The sequence below is a fragment of the Tympanuchus pallidicinctus genome, unplaced genomic scaffold (genome assembly GCF_026119805.1).
Source record: "Tympanuchus pallidicinctus isolate F22 unplaced genomic scaffold, pur_lepc_1.0 scaffold28, whole genome shotgun sequence".
NCBI classification, from domain to species: domain Eukaryota; kingdom Metazoa; phylum Chordata; class Aves; order Galliformes; family Phasianidae; genus Tympanuchus; species Tympanuchus pallidicinctus.
The window spans coordinates 6,212,963-6,235,878 of record NW_026294745.1 but is presented as its reverse complement, the minus strand read 5'-3'; the positions used below and the strand labels follow the sequence as shown (position 1 = coordinate 6,235,878).

The 22,916-nt window shown below is 43.5% G+C and overlaps 2 protein-coding genes across 17 annotated transcripts in view; one reads left to right on the top strand and one right to left on the bottom strand.

Annotated features, from left to right (window-relative positions):
- The window catches only part of RANBP1 (RAN binding protein 1), a 251,354-nt gene that overhangs the window by 54,921 nt on the left and 173,517 nt on the right, over window positions 1–22,916 (top strand). The gene's annotated exons all lie outside the window — the stretch shown is intronic.
- ARVCF (ARVCF delta catenin family member) overlaps window positions 1–22,916 on the bottom strand; it is a 215,063-nt gene that overhangs the window by 70,335 nt on the left and 121,812 nt on the right. For 8 of the 16 annotated variants that reach the window (XM_052690950.1, XM_052690947.1, XM_052690948.1 and 5 more), the window contains 3 exons: window positions 17,986–18,024; window positions 10,403–10,561; window positions 1,983–2,590 (listed from right to left, as the gene is read on the bottom strand). In XM_052690950.1, coding sequence (XP_052546910.1) covers window positions 1,983–2,590; window positions 10,403–10,561; window positions 17,986–18,024 — 806 coding nt within the window. The remainder of the gene's footprint in view (window positions 1–1,982; window positions 2,591–10,402; window positions 10,562–17,985; window positions 18,025–22,916) is intronic. The other 8 variants (XM_052690955.1, XM_052690953.1, XM_052690954.1 and 5 more) reach the window with 1 other exon arrangement.

The window sequence follows — 22,916 nt, the reverse complement described above, 5'->3', positions numbered from 1 at the left end:
CACAGCAGCGTCTTGAAATCAAAGGTGCCACCAACTTACCACGTTCACTTCATCATTCGCCCAAGTAATAACCGCATTCAAAAACCAGAGAGAAATAATGAGGTAGTGATTACCCTCATCTAGCACAAAGCACTACTTGTTATCGTTAGCTTCTGGCAGATCAGTAGCATATCTGAAATACAGGTTTACTGAATCGCTCAAGTGTTTCTTTGAAATGTCAGAAAGCAGCCACATCTGAAGAGGCCCTCACTCAATCTTACATTCTTACAACCTAAGGTTTGCTGCCACAGTCAGGCTAATTGCTTGTCAACTTCTCTTGATCATATTAAATATGGAAAAACTCACGACAAAAGGAATGTAAAACAAAAATTGTAAATCAGTCCTATCCAAGCTGCAAGGAACAATAAATCAAAGGGATGCTTAAAAATACATTTTAAAAATGCAAATGGGCAGGTTCTAAGAATGCATTCATTTATTTATCATGAATATAGTTTGAAAAATGTTAATAAAACTTTACAAACACTGCTGCCTGACTGCTCTAACTAGAACTGCAAACCTTGCTTAGATGCAGAGAAACAGAAACAGCAGCCTGATAAACAGAACAGTGTCCTGGCAGCCGCTGGCATTCACTTCAGCCCCACAAAACTCTGACGTGGTCTCAATGGTTGTAAGCTGTCAGGAAAAGATGCCAGAAGGGATCTCAAGAGGGTTCTGGCAGATACGCCCTGTCATCCTGTTCTTTGTTATGATTTTGTTTTTAATTATGATTTTTTTTAAACATAGATTAAAATTTGCAGGAGCATGATTCCTTTTGAAATGAACTTCCAGAAACATGAAGGGGGATAGAGCTAAAGGAGGATGAATGAAACCACAAGCAATGTCCCTTCTCCAAGCAGGAGAGCTCCATCTGAACCTGCTCCCAGCCTCCACGTCCCTCCTGTGCAGGAGGCCCAGACATGCCTCCAACGCAAGAGCTGACAGCACAACTAAAGGCATAAAACAGCACATCTCCTGGGAAGGGGATTGAACCAGAAATAATTCGTGATTGGTCTCTTCAGTTACATTTAGTTCAACACAGATGCTCTTATCTCCCCTTATTTACAGTGACAGGACAAAATAACAATCTGATCTTACAAACGCTGAAGTATTTCACTGAGGTTCAGCACAACCTTGATACACAGCTGAGGGCATACGATAAGCACAGGCCCAGGAGCTGATGCTGTCAGGCACCTCACCAGGCAGCTTCTTGATAATAAGCATCCCTTCATCACCAGCTTCAGCTCATCTGCAACCAACCAGCTGTTCAAAATTGTTTGGCAGATGTGCACGTAACCAGACCCACCTGAAGTCTCAAAGATTACAAGACCCCTTTTCACCCTGCCAGTGTGAGACAGCGCAGGGAAAATTCAGTGCAGTCACACCTCTTCTTGAGGAAGAAAAAAAGCCATCCCACTTCCATGAAATCATCTTTTCTTGCCAAATTCAGCCTCAATTAAGTGGTCCAGAAACACATCAAGAGGGATTTTAAGCACTAGAATTACTCTTTTCTGTTTCATGTGCATTTTGCAGTTATTTATAGGCTGATGAAGTGATGCGTTCTGCCTTGATCACAGCACAGTAGGGCAGGTCCCCTCTTCTCCACGAAGGTGAACTTCCTACTATGTTTAGGACATGCTGGTTTTGCCTACAGTTGTTTTGAAGAAATACTGATTATTTCTCTAGCCAAAATCACAAGTATACTACAACCCCAAACTGTTTTTTTTTTGTCTCTTGTCTAAGACCTCTCTCCTTCCATCCCTCAGTTTTCCCATTTATGAGATTTTAAGATGTTTATTTCATTCTAATGATTACATTAACCACAATCCAACCACCGTATTTTTTTTCTGGCAAGTAACCGTGCCCTTACCAGACCATTCAGAATTCAAATGTTCGACTGAGCAAAACAGCTGCAGGTAACCTTTAAGAAACAAACAGATTTTTACCTTCCTTTGTGGGGTCTTCCTCTCTCTGGCACACCTGCAGACGTCCTCCGGTTCACAGTAGAATAATCCGGATCCAGTTCATATCCTTCATCGTCTACCCCAAGGCTGCGGTTGTCATCCTCCAGCCCATAGGGCTCTGGCTGGAAACGTTCCGGCTGAGAGCGGTTCAAGTCAACACTGCTGCCCACTGGTACCTGAGGCTGGGCAACAGGACCATAGTTATCCCTTCTGCTCGGCAAAGTGAAGCTCCCGTCGTCCGGCCGGTAGCTGTTTCCGGGCACATAGGCGTAGCGAGGACGGTAGTTGACGCCACGTGACAAGCTGCCATAGTTATCTGCTAGGTCTCCATAACCATCATGACCCATGTAAGGTCGATACTGGCCCTCGTGGCTGTCAGGGTAGGAATCATTGTAGCTGTTGTAAGATCTGGTCAATGTGGACGACGCCTGTGGGGTGATGTACCGCTCCCCATTCTTCATATACCTTCTGTCTATTGAATCTGTGTAGCTGCCCATGGGAGACGAGCCATCCATCGACGGCAGGCCGTCGGGTCCAAGCGGGACCTGGCGCACTGTTCGAGTGGTGACTGTTTTGACCATTTTGGTGACCTGTGAAGTAGTAAACAAATACCTTAATTTTCTCTTCAATGAACGATGTAATGAGACTTAAGGGAGCCAGAACAGTAAATGAATACATGTAAGTGGATTACACGCTGGGAAGAACACACAACAAAACTGCTGGCAATTTTGGGCTTCCAATGCAAGCATTAGAGAGAAACGGGCATATGTAAATAACACTCATCTTCACAGAAACTGCAGAGTGAAACTCATACACCAAGAGCATCTGGATACAGATACTGTGACCTGCAGCCTCCCACTGAAACATAAGGATTGGCACCAAATTGGGCAAGCTGCTACTAAACAAAAGAAGAGGAGTACACCTCTTGAAGCAGCTCCAGGTGCATCCTCTCACGTCTTCACAGATAACCCCAAACAGGAGAAATTCACCCAAATAGTATTTCTTTTCCTAGAGACATCTGTGAGCAAATGATACTTCAGGCTAATGAGTTAATGAAATCCTGCAAGATGGCAAGCAGCACAAATGGCTCTCCACCAACAGCATAATTAAGTACCATCACAATGCTGAATAAAGCATAGCCAGGTACCAACACTACCTCAGTGTCTAATTTGGGCCACAGCTGAAAATTCTCAAAGGGATTTTCTTAGTAAGTCAGCTTCAGGAAAGATGCTACTTTCCACCCCCACCATTTTTTAATTAAAAATGCACACTGCAGTATTTAAAAAAAAGGAATTAAGAGCTATAAAGTAATCAGTTTTTGACAGAGAAACCAACAATGGCTTCTGCTCATTACCTGAGCACAATGCTCCAGCTCTCCATTCAGCACCAGCACAACTGCTGCCATGGCATTTATGAAACTGGACGACATTTAGGGATGAAAAAGATTTGGGGCAGCTTACAGTAGCCTTTTGTAATGTGGACATAAACAAGTGGGACACAGCTCAGCATTCTCCTAGTGAGTTTGAAACAAAACTTTTATTCAAAGTCCTATGCTCATAAGTGATCTTTTAACAGGAGAAAATGCAATATTTTCAGCCCTGAAACACGTGAGCTTCACAAAAGAGTGACACAACTGGATAAAAAGGGCCAGGCTTTAACATTCTTGAGGTTGTGAACTGTTAAGGTGAATAACAGGAAGTAAGACAGCATTTCAGCAGTTGGAAAACCGATACTTCTGCACAGTAAGGAACAAAAGAGCAGCTTTCTCAATGCCAAGAAGAGTGCTCATGTCACCACACAAAGCCCTTTCTTTCAGCGCTACTCAACAGAAGCCAGACATTCTAAATTGAGTTCCAAGTTCTCCTTCTCAAGGCATATGCTGCAGTGCATGCACAGTTTGTCATGTGCATTTTTTCACAAGATTTTCCAGACCAGACAATGCAAGATACCCAATATACCATGAATGCTCGCAGCAACTGCACAAAAGAAGGAGCAAGCTTTGACCTTTCAGATCCCTGGAGAGGTGCTTTGCAGGAAGCTGTCACTATGGCACATCTTCAGCCACCATCACTGCTGCCAGTTTGGACACTTGCTTGTTTTCTCCTGTCTCATTTTTCTGGAGAATCGTTGTTGTTATCAGACAGGATGGGGTAACACAACACAGTCATGTCAGAGCAAGGACAACTGTCTACAAATAGTAGGCATACACAAAAAAGACTAAGTAGAGAATCAGAACATTTAGAAAATCAATTCCTACGTGATTTGTGACTTTCATTTACATTTAATTACACACAGTTTTTCCACCATGCTCCTGTCTACTACAGAGTACAGAGAACATAGAAAGCAGGATTCATTTGCAGTTTTTGCCCAGTTTGCCTCTTTTTTGTTTATTTGAGCATAGACAAGTTTCCAGCGGCTGTGTTAGTCAAAAAGAGTCCCCTGGCATCAGCCAGCACACAGAAGAACAAGCTGACAATGTCTGCACAGCCTCACCTCCATCATTTACTGAACGTTCCCACTATTAACAGCAGAAGGAATCAGCACAATCAAGAAACCCTTGTCAGAAACATAAAAAGGAACATTTCACCCTAGCACAGAAGTACACATTTCTCATGGCATAAAAGCATCCAATAATGCCAAAGGTATTGTGGGAGGGGGGGGTCAAATCAAGTCTGTTCATATTTTGAGCAAGGGAGTATTTGCACTATGCCTCATTTGTCAGGGTTGAGCACAGAAACAGAAGATTTATCATGTGATAAACAGACGTTGCTGCCTACAGGACAATAAAGGCAAGCTTTTTGGAAGCAATTAGCCAGCACACAGAGGAAGGTCCATTTATTAGGCTTCCAAGCAAAAGAAAAACAATAAACCTTTATTTCAGGAAATCCAGCTCAAGGGAACGTTTCAATTATATTTCTTAAAAGGGGAGGCAGCCTTGGACAGCTGACAGCACAGCAATCTTCTCTCCCAACATTTCTGTGGTTTCCTTAATACCAATACATTAGCCAGAGAAAACGAAGCAATTCCAAGCGGGAGACCCGGCAGACGGTCTTATCTGCCACCTGATCCTCCAGATGCACCCAGTTATTAGCATGAACTCTGCTCTGTAGGTATGCTGTAGTGAACAATTGAGACACACTAGTTACTTCGAGACACTGCAATCTGACTTCCTCTGTTTATCTACAGAAAATCCATCCTAAGAGTTTTTTTGCTTGATTACAAATCAAAGGGTGCTCAGCTGCTTCAGTGCCACAGTCCCCCAGCCTGCCAGTCAAGAGCTTCTGATGGCCTCTCTACAAAAAGATTGAGTATGCTTAAAATACACGTTTGCTATTCTATATGTCATTAGTTATGTTCCTGGGAAGACATCTGTCTATAAGATACAAGGGAAATGTCCGTGCATTTGAAACAGTGTCTGTACTTTTCTGCTCCTCGTCCTTTTATTTGTCTTAAAGTGAGAGGAAAGCAGGCCTGAAGAAACCCAGGACTGGACTCACTGGTTGCACATACAGGTGGTACACGTAGATTCCTCCACGTCACACTGCTCAGAGGGGGGAAAGACAGCGCTGAGATCTCAGTGGAAGAGTGCTGTCACCATCCACTGCTGTCATCTCAGCGAGTGCTTACAGCTTCCACTTTCTACCTCGTTAGGGAGGGCTTTTGTTTTTCACTTTTGTACCTCCCCCAACTCCCCCCCCTTCCCCCTTTCTCTGATGAATTAAGTACTTTATAAAAGCTGACACGGCTAAAAATTTTGTTGAAACTGCCATAAAACAGAAACAGATGAGAAAGAATGTGCAAGGATAAAGGTGTTCTGACATTTCCGAGAGCTCATTTTTCAACTATGGACTGTAAAAATTCATCAGCCCGAGCAGTCCGAAGGTATTACCTTTCTACTAAATGCTGTGTAAGAACTCGCCCCATAGGTTTTCAAAACAACAGCTCAAGTTTTTCCTCTGCAATTTTAAGCTTAGTGTTTGACTTTCTCAAAGGACCCTCAACTGTGGCAGAAATCCATTCCAGCTCTATTACCTAATTCCTCTTGAATTTTCTGCAAAGTTACAAAGAACTGCATCTCAGAGTAGCTGGCACCAACACAGCAGAAGAGTTCAAGTCACGAGCACCTTCCAGTTACTGCTGCTAGGAAAGGAGAGCAGCAATAATCGCTGCTGGGAAAGACCTGGCCTTCTTCAGTATGAAGAGGACAAGGCAAATGGATGGCCTGGAAATGAAACAACTCTGTATACTGATTGATTTTACAGTTTGTCACCATAAAACATCTTTTTCAATGAATAAAAGTGACCCAGAGCTCTCAAATCTTCTTGCATTTCAACTAAGATAAATATGAAAGGGGCCTAAAGAAAGAATAAAGCAAGCATTAACAGGAGCACACAAATCCTGTTTGTTTTACTTCATTTCTCTTCAGCTGCTTTCAAACCAGCCTCTCTGACACAGCAGCCTCCTAGCAGCCCTCTCCCCAAGGTGACTTTCACTGTTGGAGTATGATAGGTATTTGGCTTCCAGAGAGATTATGAAGCTGAAATGAAGCATTATGTGATACATCTTTTGTGCAGCAAATGTTACGTAGGGACTTAGCCAGCACAGTACTAAGGTAATAACAGTTGGGGGAAAATTACTCAGATATCTCATTTTTGAGAAGGCAGATGTTCTCTATTTAAAATATGTCAAATATTAAATTCTATTACGCTTCTTCCTGCTTCCCTGCAGCAGGCATCTTCAGAGACATGGGGGGAAAGCACAAACTGTCGATGCTTCTGCACTGTAGTGGTTTACTTCATGTATTATTGGAGAAAGGACCTCTGTAAACTATGGTTTTCAAACAACAGGGGGGACTTGTACAAGAAAATGAGGAACAGCAGCACAAAGGATCATAAGCATTTATAGCTTTGGCTGTGCTGCGGTTCAAGGGGAATCATTTATAGGCATTATTTTGTACAGCGTAGCAAAAACAAACAAGTTTTCTTTTACAGTCCAAAAACACATGGCAAATCACATGGAGCTGTCTAACTTCCACAGGGGGTATGCAGCAAGGAAAGCACACACCTGGAAGATCTCTTCAGTTCTTAAAAACACAGCCTATGTAACTTTGTCATGGGAAGCAATGTGTGGCACCACCTGCTTTGTACAACAAGGCTGGAAAATGCAACTGCCCATGGCCAGGAGAACCTTCTAAGTACAGAGATAACAAAGACAGGTTCTGAGCCTTTCTCCAAAGAAGCTGAGATTAAGTGCAACAGCAAAGCATAAAACTTCTACTAAGCCTAACGTGTAAGCACAAACCTAAGTAATCTCAAATTAACCATCACCCTCATGAAGTAACAGATAAGATTATTGCTGTAAGCAGATGTGAGGATTCCCCACATAGGAAATGCCATTCCTTTACAGTGATAAAAAGCAGACACCACAATCAAGGCCACAGCTTGTCCCACTCCTTACTGAATTCCATTATGCAAACAGCCACATAAACGAACAATCCTTATGCAAGTCTTAAAAGGCAATGTGTAACTGCATTGGCCTGTCCTACTGGGCAGATACCAAACCAGGAAGGATAAAATTTCTGTCTTGAGGATGTAATTTTACTATCATAATACAGTGGCAACATACTTGACAGCCAAACTTCGAGGTCATCAAACTGGGCAGGTCCCAACCCAGACAGAGTGGAAATGCCCTGACTGCTGTGCAGGCTCAGATAGGAAGCAGAGCCTCTGGGAGATGGAAACTGCTCAGTTACCCTGTGTGCAGGAGAGCACAGCACTGACCAGGCTGAGCACCTCAGCCCCTTCCCCGCACATACCCTCAGAGCAGGAACGCTGCTCCTGCAGCACACTGCCTGCCCAGGGGATGGGTTTGCATCTCACATCACACAGAAACCCTCCTTCACTGTCCTCACCTGAACAGCAAGGTCAGAATTTTGTCACCACACAGAAGGTGCGAAGAAGTTTCATTTTCCCTGCAAGGCACTAACACATAATAGCATGACCTGCAAAGCCACCACGATGATACCTACTAAAAGAGATAGTAAGTCAGTGCCAAGTAACTGCAGGACACTTAACCGATGCTACGGACTTCCAACATCAACAGTTTGCATTTTCACTTCACTATCAACACAAGTTGAAAATAACGTGATTAAATAAAAATACAAAGAAAATCTGATCTTGGTTTCCATATCTAAGAGCTGTTAAACCTGTGCCATATTATCAGAGCAAGGAGAAGTCAAAACAAAACCATTCAGAGACAGCAACAACTTCAGCAGACTCAGGGTCTCTTTCAGCAGTTAGGGCTAGGCCAACCCCATCTGTGTTTTCACATTTCAGTGGCACTTTCTCAACAGCTGGATATGTACATATGTAAATCTGTATTTATATATAAAGAGTTGGTCTTTTTAGCAACAAAAAACTAGGTAGCAGCTCCAGATATGCAGGTTGCTCTGAAAGTAATGCCTCCTGTTCATTTCCATGAAAACTACAACAGATGCAAGGAGTACAATAACACTGTTTGACAGAGCAAATTCTCAGCTCCAGAACACTACTTGTCAGCACTACCACCACCACCAGCTGTGCAATGAACAAGAGCTGCATGCCATGCTCCTAAAAATCTGCACCAGTGGAGACAACTGAGCGTCACTGCTGCTGAAATGCACCCACCGCTCACTGTGCTCACAGCCGCTGCTTGGTCTCCACCAAAGTTCAGTAAGTGCTGGTGAGTGCCTGTTCTGAACACACTACAGTATCGGGAATGAAGTACAGTGAAGAGAGGAGAATGCAGCTCTTTGAAATGGAAAGGCATTTGTAGGGATGTCATTTTTGCATTTTTTCCCATATGCAGACAGAATAGCTTGTTTTGGAGCCACCACTCAACTTTTCTCTGGGAAGATGGAAAAACAGCAGGTATTCTGCACAGGAGAAAATTGAACTTTTTCTGTTATGACAAAGACACAAATTTATCATTAGCATAACTATTTCAAACTATTTCATGTGGTTCTGTTATCTAGGGAACACTGCATGGCCTCCACTCTATTTTTATGGCCGTAGCTATTTTATTCCTTGGCATAGCAGCACTAACAGCCTCCTAAAATATGCACTACTATTAGTCCATATGAAAAGGTGTCCATCACCACTGTAATTTTACCTCTTCCTTCCTGCAAAGAACAGCTGTTGTTGCCACTAGAAAGAAAGCAGACTTTCTTTCAAATGAATTACATCTGAAAAATGTCAGATTATTGGAAGGACTAATCACAATGTCTTATTTTTTGCTGTTTGTTTTTTAAGACCATCATTTCCTTCCGACAGAAGGAAAACAGGACACTTACAACACTGAACTAACAACTTTTTAAATGGATGCTCAGTGTATGCAGAACCCACTGATCTCAGAGCACCAATGCTCAATCCCTCTAACCTGAGACTCCAACGTCCTCAACAGATACCTCAGACAGCCACAATTCTGGAATGCCAGAAAAATAAACACTGATTTATGCAACAACTTCTGTTCACCTCCTAACATAAAAAGCAGCTGGAAAATCTTTTTTTAAAACCACTGTTGTTCAGAAGTTTTTCAATAAGCAGTCACCCTTGATCTTTCAGAAGACCAAAACCTAATGAACATGTCAGCTCAACTTCCAAGGCCCAAATGTCAAGCTGTATTACCGCTGCAGAAATACCAGAAGCATGCAAGGCAGTAGCGAGCGTGCAGCATCTGCTCAGCAGAGACTGAAAATTTATCTTACGTGAAGGCTAAAAAAGGCAGCATGAGGAAAAGAAGATACACAGCATCTCTGAACCTGAGGCACAGGTCACTTGATAACATACCCAGCTTTCCCAATGCATCAGGAGTAAAATTCCATTCACAAGAATGTTGCAGAAGGTAAATAGTGCAGTTTTATTTAAATGTAATATTTACGGTTCTAGAGGAAAAAGTATAATTGCATACTATTATTACAAATCGTAATTAATTTGAAGACACGTTTCCAAGCACATTTTCCCCAGCTGTAAAAATCATTTACTCCATGCCCTTCCATCTCATCTAAGTCTCATACTTCCACATGTGTTTGCAGGGCAATGCTGTGATCTGTGTCGGTAAAATAAAGCAAACTTTGAAATAATTATCAGTCAAGGAATGGGTGCTGGTGTTTTTGTTTGGTTAACCTAGGTAATTTCTACTGCTCAGCTCACAGCTCCATGAGCAGCTGTATCAGCACTGCTGACTGAGAGCAAACCAGACACAAACTGACAAAAAAAAACTTAGCTCAGCTTTGCTGGCAAAGAGAACACAGTCAGAATCACAGAGGATCACAACAGCATGATTCTCACCACTCGTTCTGCTTTCTTTCACTTCCTGAGTAGACGGTATTCTCCCATTTTCCTTGTTAGTTATTAACCTCTCACCTTGGTTTCAGTTCTCCTTGTTGTTCCATCCTCAGAAGTGACAATAGACACGTGGGAAGTGGGGGTGCCTGGATCTTCCTCCACAGTAACTGTTTCTTCCACCATTTCCTGAGGTTCTTGCATCATTGCTATAGATGTCTGGTTACTGGGGCTTTGTTCCTAAAGAAGGAAGCAAAAAAACCATTTTTCCCTTCTACCATCACAGCATGCATATCTTACTGATTTCATCTTTTTCAATCGAACAACACATTTTACCTAACAACTTGCAAATGGAGATTCAGAGAAAGAAGAATCCACTGTCTCAAAAAATGCCAACCATGCAACTATGCTATTATGGCTGAGCTCAACTTGGTAAATGGAAATCATGTGAGTGTGCTGTAATGAACTTTGTATTTATAGGCAACCCACTACGGGCTAACAGACTGCTGCCTTATATTTAAGCCTGTCTTAAGCTTCCTCTCCAGTGCCCAGTGTAGGTGGAGTGGAATTTTTGTACATAAAACATTCTTTCTGTTATGCACTGAATGAGACCATTGGGTTTCAGAGCAGTTTATCTTACACAACACTCAAAGTTTATTTCCATTTGATAAAATACACTCAGTTTCAGACTACAGAAGGCTATAAAACATCAAGAATTACTATCAAACTGACACCTGTCTCAAACTGTCCAAAGCAATGATAACCTAAAATAGATAGCTGAAAATTAACTGCTGAATTACGTGGAATATTGCTCTTCTGACATCTTCCCTTTGCTGAGTGCAGAAGATCTACATGGCTATAAGCTCACTGAAAAGCATTAAGGGACAGACAGCACAAAGAAACACTGCACAGAGAGAAACGAGCACAGGCCAGTTGTTGCAAGAAGGCTGCCCAAAGAGAATGCTTCTGCTTCTCACCGGCACAAACATCCGAAATTTCCTTTCTCTTATGCAATTGTGTCTCAGCACAGCAATCAGAGAAGCTCTCCTTTGGTACATGAACATATTTCAGAAGTTTCACAGCATGTGGCCAATAAAGACTTGGCTTACATACTGAGAAATAAGCCTTTTCTCCAGCATGATGAACCCTCAGCTATGTGAGACAGAATGGCAGACTGTTCATTTCATTGCAATCCCTGAAGCTATCATGGTACACAGGCCTCGGAGCCAAAGCTGGGTTCTATTTGCACGTCCTGTCAAACAGGCATACACAGAAAAGCTCTATGGAATAAATGCATATATATATACATTTACATACACGCATTTTTCTTTTAATAATGGAAAGGAATGACAGAGGACCTTAATTTACAAAGCTAATATGTTTTTTCTACAGAAAACAGCATAGGCAAACTCCGTATACCTTTTCACATCACAAGAAAACAAAACGATTGGGAAGGAACCGTTGCCATACAGGAGCCAAGTCTAATTACATCAGTGTTCAAATATTCTCGTTTTGTGAAAGCCTCCCCACCAGAGAACTGTCACGTTCTATTTTCTAAACATAAAGTCCCAAAGCTGCACTTTGTCCTGGCCGTGGACTTTGGACCGCCCTCCGCTGTGCTGCGCTCAGTGTAAGCCACAAAGCACAGCATCCTGACCTCTGCTGAGCAGGAGCAATGTACTCAGGTCTCATTAAGCTCCACTGGGAAAATGTGCCACTTAATCCTTGTACGATCAGTAATTCCCTTTGAAACAAGCCAAGATGCCCTTGATCAGTTTCTATTATTTACAGCAATGTTCTTACATTCTGAAATTCGGACTCGAGTAAGCCAGCTGTTTTCACTTCCAGGTAAGTCACGATAACAACCGAGACCGTGGCAGTAAGATTCAGGCAGCCATCTCAGTCAAAATGCAGAACAGACAACCTTCAAAGGAGCTGTGCTGCACCACCAGCACAGAGATAAGCAGACACTGATTCCATTTCTGTCGATATCGAGAAACAACTCAGACAACGGAAACAGCCAGCCAGAGCAAGGCTTCTGAAATCCTACAGAAAACCTCCCCATTCAATGTTCAGCAACTCAGGACACACTCTTAATACTTCATGGTAGAGCTCCGATGCCTGATTCTGTCTTCCGCCTACAGGTTCAGGAGGGAAACGAGCTCCTGGGACAAACACACAAATCCGCTCTTTATCCTGAAGCTATGAAATTACAGCTGCAGTTCAGCTTTCCCCAACCCACTGCAGAGCTTCCCTCCAAACAGAAGAACTTACACAGCACTGCTACTCAGTGGCGACTCAAAACTTCTGTTATCTCTGTGCAATCCAAGTCTGGCTATGACCAAAGACATCAGTTACCATGTATATTCCTTCCTTGTACCTTGTCCTGGTAAACCTCCTTGCTGCTTATATGGCATCAAATGCCAAAACTGATTCAAGATGTGAGTCCTACTCCTTCTGCACATGTATGTGCATAGATGTATCCATCTTGTTCATTCCTAGCTGCACACCGAGGTGTTGCCATGAATTCATCTATTTTCCTTTTCCTCTAGATTCTCAGAAGAAAATTCTGCTTTGTGATAATAAATCTGAGGAGATTTCTGTCTGCCTTCCATATTTTGCTCCTTCTGCTTCTGCAATACTTTTCTTTATAAAAGAAAAAAAAAATCACCAGTCTCCCTTTGTATTCAGACTGCCTGTGGGCAAAGAAAAGCTTTAAAGGTGGGCACACTTAAACACAAGTGAATTGCAAACTAGAGCATATTGACTTTAAATGAACACCAAGGCAGTTTTCATCCCATGGCTGCTTCTAAAGTGAAGTTTCAGGTACAGATCTGCATTCCTACAGGAGAAAGGCAGTGTTAGCAAGAGACTGTCCTAAGCATAGGGAATAAAAGCTTCCAAAGTTCAAGATAGATTTCCTAATATAGATAACTCAGCAGACCGCATCTCCTTGTGCTTTTACTTCTTAGTACGTGATCCAATGAAAAAAGCAGTGAGCAAAGAGGACAGAACACCAGCCAACTTGCTTTTCTCTGAATTAGCTTGAGGAGGCGGCTCTTTGATCTCCACAACCAGAACTTGTTCCACATCACTAACGTGCAGTTGTCACAAGCTAGCATTAACATAGAAAAGATGCAAAGACTTTCTCCATTTTTAGTTTCCTCCATTATGGATTTTAGGTCATCACAAATTGCAAAAACTGGGACACCCTACCCCTCTCAACCACCTTCTTCAGTGCTCAGCTTCTAAGCCAGTATCTAGGGCGCTCTTGTTAAACACATCTCAGCATCTCAGATTCCAAACATTTGGCAGCTAAGCCTAATTATCCAAAGTAAAACATAAATTACCAGATAGTACCGGAATTCAACACTCCTAATGAATAATCCTACCAGTAATTCCCTGCCTGCTGAAGGACGTAATTCCAGTTTAGAAAACCCACAAAGCAAAAGCAGGACGGCGATCCCCTTTCTCTCCCGCAGCCACGACCCTGCAGCCCATCCCACGCTGCCAAACCAGAGGGGGTTGGTCCCCCAGCCCCAGAGGATCAGCAACCACCACACTGCTCCCCGTGGAGCATCTGGAAAGATGAAATCCAAAGGAAACTTCTTTCCAGTCCTCTTTAATGAGGGCCTGTCAGGATTCATGACTCTTCCTGCAGCCGACACATTACCCACGAGGTCCTCTTGAAATAATGGTGTTCAGCCCCTTCCATGAAAATTATGAAACATTAAGTTATAAGATCAGATTCTAATCCAGATTAGAGCACTGGATACCAGCAGTCACAGTTTTTCTCCCTGCTTTTGGAGTGCCAAATGAATCCCATCCTTCACTCCCATCTCCGCTATGCTTTAAAAATGCCAAGCTATTTAAACAGCAAAACAACATCAACCGTCAATTTATCCCCAGCTTGTAAAAGTTAAGTGCAGATGAAACAGCTAAAGACCTTGTAAAATAAGCAAAAAACACAATAATAGTAATTCTTGCTTTGTTAAAAAACAGAGTGATTTACTATTTAGGGCACATATCTCCTAGGGCTTATTTTGCATTAGAATACTACAGCTTCTGTAATCATCACCATCTCAACTCCTGGAGTTACATTTCCATCAAAGCAGCTACTTTCTATCTTTTTTTAATAAAAGAATAACCTCCCCTAGGAGGAACAGACATTCTACTTTAAAACAGTAAACAAAGTTCTTTATTTGCTGCCTATGAAACGATTTAAAAGAGTCTGGAAATAATATTAAATTGCAGGATATTATTACTTCCACTAAAACAGTCCCTCTTCAAACACAGGGAAAACACGTACATCGAATCATCATTCTCCCAGACGTATCCTTTGTTCAGCAGACTGCAATGCAGACTATTCAGGCTACTGCTTACTCCAGGCTACTGTTAGATACCAAATTTGAAGAGTTCTGCAGAGCACAAAAGCAGGATTCTACATCAGTGGACAAACTTGTCCTCAGCTGCCCCGGCACAGACAAAGCTCAAGTGTATCAACTCCTGTGAAAAACATCAGAAGGCTGGTCACAATTAATGGCGTTGGACACCAGCGCTAATTGAATCAAATAGGGATTCTCTCTTCTACCCTTCTTATGCTTTGTTTGAATTACTTATTAAAGCTTCAGTTTCTGCAAAGCATGAGACTGCTTACAAGTGCAAAGCAGGCAAACATGAGTTTTGGTCTGAGACTCAGTTCTGACGTGGCGTGTCCCACGGACCTCCTTCCAGCTCTGATGTTCTCAGGCTGTTATTTGCTGAAGGAGCGTGGAGGAAAAAAGAAGAAAAAAGGCAACCGAGATCACCGTGTTCCTGGATTGAGAATAGACATCAGATCGACATCTCCATAGGGCATCAAAGTACAGAAAAGTCAGTGGTGAAATTAGCTTGGTGTATCTGCGGTGGACCTTTTTCCACACAAGATCTAGCTCCCCAGCTGCTGAAAACTCCTAAATCTGATTATCATCACATTCTCCTGTTCTGTCAAGCTCTGCTGGTTTCTTTGTTTGTTTTTGTTTGTTTGTTTTTTTCTCCACCAAAACATCCCTGCTGTGCCCTCAGCCCTGATTTGTCCAGAGAGCATTTTGTGCACTGCAGCAGTTCAACAGCTGAAATCCAAGCAGGAGGAATTGAAGCTGAAGAATGAGAAGGCCTTATATTCAAGGGCTGCCATGCACAGTATTCTTCCAGTTCCAAAAGCAAGGTCCAGGCTATCAGCCTCAAGCACAGCCGCACAGTCACAGCTCTCAGGACTCTTCACAACCAAAGGAACTACTGTTGTACAAGTAGGACCTGCTGATATGGTGTTACTCAAGCTCCTGAACACCAAAATCCAGGTGGACTGGGCCATACTGAAACAAACCTGTCAGTGTGCGACATTGGAAAGAGTTTGAAGGCAGGCAATGATTTCAAAGTGAGAACACTGAAGTACTTTGTTGCTGATCTCCTCTTGGTACACATACTTCTCTGCTTAACCATAACCTGAAATTTTGTATATATGTCTATGTATGTATGTATGTATGTATGTATGAGTTTACTTCAAGGTGCACCCAAGCACATCAACCTGTTACAAGCTTCACGTGCTCTGCTGGAGCTCTCTCCCAGCTCTACCCCAGGGCTGGTCAGCTCCAAATGAGGCAAAACTTCAGCTCTCCATGAAAGCAGGCTGCCCTGCCACGGGCACCAGGGTGAGCTCAGCTGCACACTGCAATGCCCGAGGTATTTCCTGAACACTTACACACTTCCTTTGTCCTTCAGAAACACACACGACAAGCAACTAACAAGCAACGCCAAGAGCTTTTTAAGCACCAAGGTTAAAGAGGAACTTTTCACCAGCTGAAAAACGCCTCCCTTTACTACAGCAGTTGTGAAAAGCCACAACGCAGCCTTTTTTTGCAAGCGGGTCTGGCAATTCAGCATCTGAAGGCATCGCACCTTTCAGGGAAGGCAAGAGGCAGAGGTGAAGGAGAGGGAATCAAACCCAAACAAGGCCTGCAGCAGTAACATTCAGCCCCCAAACAGAGCCAGACACACTGGGGCTCTGTTCAGCCACACGGTAGCTGCCCGTCACAGGGCGCTGGCCCAACGGTCAACAAAGAGCTTTTATGCTATTTTAAACAATCTGAAGTGTCTCAGTTAATGGAAGACCGGGCAATTGGCCCTCAACTATTTCTAATTGACTGGAATGATGGATGAAGCTAAAGGGAAAGCTGACCCACTGAACTTTTCCATACAAAGCTAGAAAACGGAGGGAGATTGTAAACAGTTTATGAGAATGAGAAGTGGGAGAGGCAGAGTCCCAGGGGCCTTGCTCCTCTCAACCTGCTGAGAAGTTGTTTTAGATTGAGGAAAACAAAGAACTTCAACTCAGCAACATACAACAAAAAAACACTGGGGAAGAGCTAAACTAATAGGGTATTTTTCCCATGCTCCCCTCCCCTTTCCCCTGTAGCTACACAGCCCCAAAATGCAAGCTGGTCCTTTGACTCAGAAAGGGCAATTTGTCACTTTGACAAGCAAGACATCTCTCAAGGCTCTGTATTGCTTTGCCCTGCTTTTCAGATTGACTGGGTGTTAACCAAAGATGTCAGCCTCAACAGATGTGATAATATATACTTAAAAATTAAATGTTCACAATCTCACTGCCATAGAAGTAATGCTCAGCAAATCGAGCACACCAACTGATTTTCAGAACCGAAGCAATCACGCCTTGAAGAAGGACAGTCCTACCTCATCCTGACAGAGCAGCCTGCTGACCTAAACATTCCCATGAGGGATCTTGCAGGTAGGGAAGAGGATGCACAATAGGTTCAAACTGGCAGCAGCTACCTTCAGGCAGCTCAGCAGGGTATTCAAATGCACAGTAACGGAATTCTTCCTCTCTAGTCCAAAAGAATTGGAGTTTCAGAGAATAATTCAGATCTTACAGACTGAGTCATCTCCTTGCACACATCCAGCTCTCGACACTGATTACCTGTTGAATTACAACAAACTTGGGGTCTTTTGAAAAGCACTAAAGCTGAGGGATGAACCCAGGCCTCAGAACACAGGTAGTAACACCCAGAACTGGATGATACTGATGGTTGTTTGGGGCATGGTCAAAGAAAAAGAAAGAACAAAATAAAAACATGCCTGGAACACACAGTATTGGAGGTACCCTTATTTCTCCTCGCTGTCAACACTCTTCATCTGGAAAGCCTTCCCAGCAGGAAACCAGACTAAATGAGGGGAGAATGACTGTTTTTCACCAAGAGAGAGCTCAGTGCAATTTGCTCTAATTTAGATCTGTATTTTTTTAGGTTGATCCTTCTCCCAAAGATAAAAAAAATGCAAATCCATGTGTTTAATCTTTGACCAAACTTGGAACAGTTCAGACCTGCTTCCTCTCCGGAGCCTTTCAGATGAACTAACCAAGGCTAAATTAGGGAGATTTTTAGTGGGATGAGGTTACATCATGGATTACAATTTTCCAGTAAGCTTTTTCCTCCATCTCCACCTGCTGCCTCTACAATGCTGGCATTAACAGTGGTGTGGGATGACTCATTTGTACATTCCTTTCTGCAAGACAGGCATTCAGCTCTTGTTTCTCCTTGACCCCACACAGTTTTGGTCATAAATAAAATTGATGCATGTATTACTAGATATCAAGTCCACAAACTTACATGCACATAGGAGTCAGAAGTACAAGCTAGGTCCTTCATCTAAAACAGAAAAAAGAACTGTCAGTTCAGCAGAGTACAGCAGTCAGTTTCTCTACGCACTCCATGTGTCCCAGACTTTTCCCCAGCCACCAAAACACACCACTACTGTTAAACCAAGAGCTGCCAGACCCAGCTTGCCACTTCCAGGCTAACACACGCACTCCTCCTCGCGCTGCCACAGCATTACCTTCAGGAACTGCATTTTGACCTAAATCAGATATGAGCTGTCTCTGTATTCTTTAAATTATGACCAGGACTGGAATGTTATTTTAGTGTCCTAGCTGCTGTATCTGATGAGCATTAAATTTAACTAATCTCATGTACCCAGAAGTTTGCCTGTAGAATTGAACTACAGGGCAAGAAAGCTGCATTTGTGGCAAAACGCGTGGGTACAACACAAAAAAACAAAACTGTTTTCATAAACTTAAGGGAGACAGAAATAACAAATGGGTCAGCAATGACTTTCAAGCTTGAATTCCAGGGAAGTCGCTTCTTAAATAAATTATTCCTCATTCTAGGGAATACAAAGCGGCTGACAATAAATCTCATCACCTGTCTCAGAGGAATGTGCTTGCTGACATCTCCCACTACAAAGCACCAAAGCAGGTTTGCTCGGCATCAAGACTGCTTCAGTCTGAACAGCACTCCAAGAGTTCATTTCTTCCCTTTATCTCACCTCCTCCCCCCAGCCCCACGCAGAAGCCGAGGTCTGAGCACAAGGTAGCAGGAATCCTGCACGCTGCTTCTGGCACAGGTCCGGCTCTCACTATTATGTATCCCCAGAGACCAAAATTGTGACAGCAGGAAAGAAACTCTGCAGGAGGTCTCGTTATGACTACAAGTCCATTTGAACACCAAGAGACACAAACAAGCCAACAAAGCCAGAGGCCAAACCATCTGCTGTAAATCTTCTAAATGGAAGAGATTCCAGCAGAAAGGCAAGCTTTCCCAAGTGCAGTGCATTATTGTGTTATTTCAACTGCCCAGGAGAGCTCACTGATGGCCTTTTTCAGTAGCCCGTTTCCTTCACACATTCTCTGTATTTCTTAGGACTGAGCTTACAGCCCTATTGTACATGGACAGTCTTCACACAGACTGAAAAGGTAGCAGAGAGGCTTGCCAAGTAAGTACTACGCTAGCAATAGGCAGTAGATAGAGAAAGGGGAAAAAAAAAGGAGGGTGCAGGAGAGGGGGGGAAGAGAATCCTGATTAAGAGCATTTCATCATTTCCATTTGGCATTTATTTGCACAGCCAGTGCTGGAAAGGGCTGTTCAGCTCTGCATCTACAGCCTGGCATGGATGCAGACAGTGCAGGGATCCAGAAAACAGCTGTCAGAAGAGGAACAAGAAGAGATCAGAAGAGCTCTAAGATCAGAAAAGGCCCTACGGTCCAAGCAATTCACCACACAGAGAAGGTCAAGGGTTGATCTGAGAACAGTTCAAGTGCCTAAAGGAGTGTCTTAGCTTCAACTGGGACCTGCCAGGTTAAACCACAACAAGGAGTAAGAGAAAGCTCAAAGAGAATCCTTCAGTCTCGCAGGTAAAGGTTCAATTAGTCCCAGTGTCAGGAAGCTGAGGGCTTACAGGGTACTTTTTGTTTCAAATTGTAGAAAGCAAGTAGCGTAAATAAGACGTATTTTCATGCCAGGATTATCTTCACTACTTAAAGATTAATTGGTCCAACCTATTAAAAAACATGTTCTTATTTAATCAGAAACTTGACAATGTCAGGTGTACGCACACAAACACACCCGACTGTGACACACTTCTGCAGACTTTCCAGTCTGAGAGCAAATTATTCACAGCTTGTTAAGGATTCCTCCACTCCCTCCCCCTCCAGAAAACCACTCTTACATGTAATAAGGAGACTGCTATCAGCCAGCAAAGCAGCTCAGCAGAGGGTCCTGGTCAACACTGGTTTTCTTTATGCATTTCCCTCTCCTCTCACCAGTGACGCAGGGAACCACCATCTCAGCCACGCCAGCAGTGCTGCAAATAAGGTCAACCTCCAAACCAGAGCACTGTGAAAACTCGGCCGAGAAATGGCCAACCACCCAATTACATGTACCAGAGTTTTTTGTTTTTCGGCTATTATTTCTGTTCTGCGTACATTTGGCACTTTACAATGGAATTCAAATATGACAAAGATCAGGACAAAACACAGCCCTAGAGCTAGTGATGTAAGTCACTTCTTTCCAACAGGTGTTCAGAAGCCATTTCTCCAATAAACACACAGATAATAACAACAGATGACACTAGATGAAATTAAGGACTTGCTAATAACTGACATCAGAAAGCCAGACTCGCTCTGCAGGCTGCAATTCCCTTGGCCAGACAAACTGCAGCACTGCTGTTCCAAGCTGAGAACAAGCCAGCCACACTTCACTCCCACTCCTTGTTGCGTTTTATGCCAGGAAAGGGAATCTTTAATTTACCAGAGCAACCCACCAAAGCTGAGGCTGCAAGTAGGATACAGTGTGTTAGCATCCCAGCCAGCCTGCTCATATGCTGGCCAGAACTGTGCATAATTCCCTAGGTACGGGCTGGCAGCAGGGACTGCCTTGCTTTGATGCCAACAAGCCTCCTCAAATTGGTCTCTTTTGTTACTCAGGATGGTGCAGGATACACAGTTTTCATCTGTTCTGGCAGAATTGCAGCATCCACATACCTTGCCTTCTGTGCTTTAAATAAAAGGATCTGCCCTTACAGCCCACCTCCACTACTAACAGTTTGGCTGACAGAAGCTGGTTCTTCCAGCAGTCCTCCCGTAAGCATTTCACAGAGTAAAAGCCTTTGGAAAGTGTTAGCAGTTCTTACCCCAGCTATACACACAGCCGTCTCTCTGAAATAAACCAAGTTGTTTCACTTTTCTTCCAACTCCTTACAGGCAATTAAAAAATAAACAACCACCCCACCAGCCCTACGTGACAGCTGGCCAGATGCAGTCAGTACCAACTCAGTGGTGAGCCCACAACCAGTGACGAACACCCAGACATAAATGCTGTTCCTGCCTCCCAGACTCACTCTGAGCCATAAGGTTCCTCACAAACACACATTAGTGTGGTTCATTCTCATTTTTCCACCTTCTGGATTTACTCTAAGAGCAGAGCAGTGCCCTTTAGTGCCTTCCTGGAGTCCCCAGCAAGACAAAGCTATCTCCAATAGGTACTGCTGTACCAGTGAGCCAGGTCTATTCATTTGCACTAGCCCACTGTTCCTAACTATGATATTAGAAAACAAAGACATCCTCAGTCTGACAGAAATCCATAATATTTCACAGCTTGAGCTGTTCAATCAGGGGCAGTACAGTTACCAACAGATAAAACAAGCATGTAGGCGGGAACAGGTTCGGCAGGGAATAGGTCCAAAAGCAATGCTGGGAGCCAGAGCCAGAGGGAAAGAGGACAGAGAGAGGCATTACAAAAGGTCCACCTCTAACCAGGGAGGGGAAAAACAAAACCAAAATGCACAGCGGGGATGGAGCAGGGCGATGGCAGGAAAAAAGGAAAGATGAGGAACCTGTGTACCAGAGAAACGATTCAGTCCTTAATGCCATGGTGTTAACAGTGCGTTAGTTCACCAGAGAAATCTCGAGACAAATTTGAGCTCCCTGCACACTACGACATAAAATTTCCTTTTTAAGTCTTCCCAAACAACTCCATGGCATTCCTTGGCTTTTTGCTTGGCTTGCCTAGACTGGTTTTGCTGCTACGGACTCATAAGATGCATAACTTGCCCGGCTTCTTACAGACAGGGAAGAGGATATGAAACACACGAAACTTAAATGAAACCTCAGCATCCAATTTTATGCATGTAAAAACATACACACAACAGACACAATGCCTCACTTGTGACTTGCTGATATTTACAGCTATGTTGACGTGATGGTGTTAACAGCAGCAGCCACTCTGCCAAAAAAGGACTGCAGAGCTGCACAGAAAGCATACAGGTGAACGAGAAAACAGAAACTGCGCATCCTTACACGGCTTAGCGCTGCCAAAAAGTCTCAAATGAATTCCTAACCTTCTACGAGCAGACTCCTGTTGCATGGCTGTACGAGAACTGCTTCCACACTGCCAAGCCAGAGCATATCCTCTGTGTGTTGCTGCTGCCTGCAATGACAGCTTGTTCAGCTGTTGAGCAGTTGCAGGGAATCGGGGGGGCTTTCACAGGCCAAACCGACTGCACCTGAGCTGCTAAGCACCACCGTGTGAGCAAGTCATGTAGCAAAGGCCTTTCAGAGCTCCTATGAACAGAGCAGCAGCCCAGACGCAGCTCCCACAGCAGAGGAGGTGCGCCAGCACTGCTCCCAGCCCTCAGCCCACACTCACTGTGCCTCACACACACTGTGCAGCGGAGGAGCGCCGCCATGAGCCACCAGGGAAGTGTGCGAGCAGCCCAGCTACACAGACAGATGCACAAATCCTGATTAAAGCCAATGGCGGTTAGCAAGACAGGAAGACAAAATGTAACCATCCACTGTTTGAGTGGATGACACAGATACCCATATCCTGAACTGCCCATCCTCTAAAACAGCCAACTGGCTCACCATGGCTGAAAGACAAAGCCGATTCTACGCTTAATTCAGCCTCTCAGGTCAGCAGTGACCAAACGCACTGATACTCACAACTTCCCTTCTGCTGCCGGTTCTTATGTGCCTAAATTAAATCAACTGGCCCTGAAGGAAAGGCTAATTAGCAATAGATCAGATCATGCAAAATAAATCTAACAGTACGAATGCCAAGAAATTTAAACTGAGTACAGCTCCATTTAGAATATGAATACCTGAGGATAACTATCACTCACTAAAGAGAAGTCACTCAGCGTATTTCAGCAGGCTCCAGAATACATCTAAAATATGTTTGGAGATCCAGAGAATACGTCAGATAAC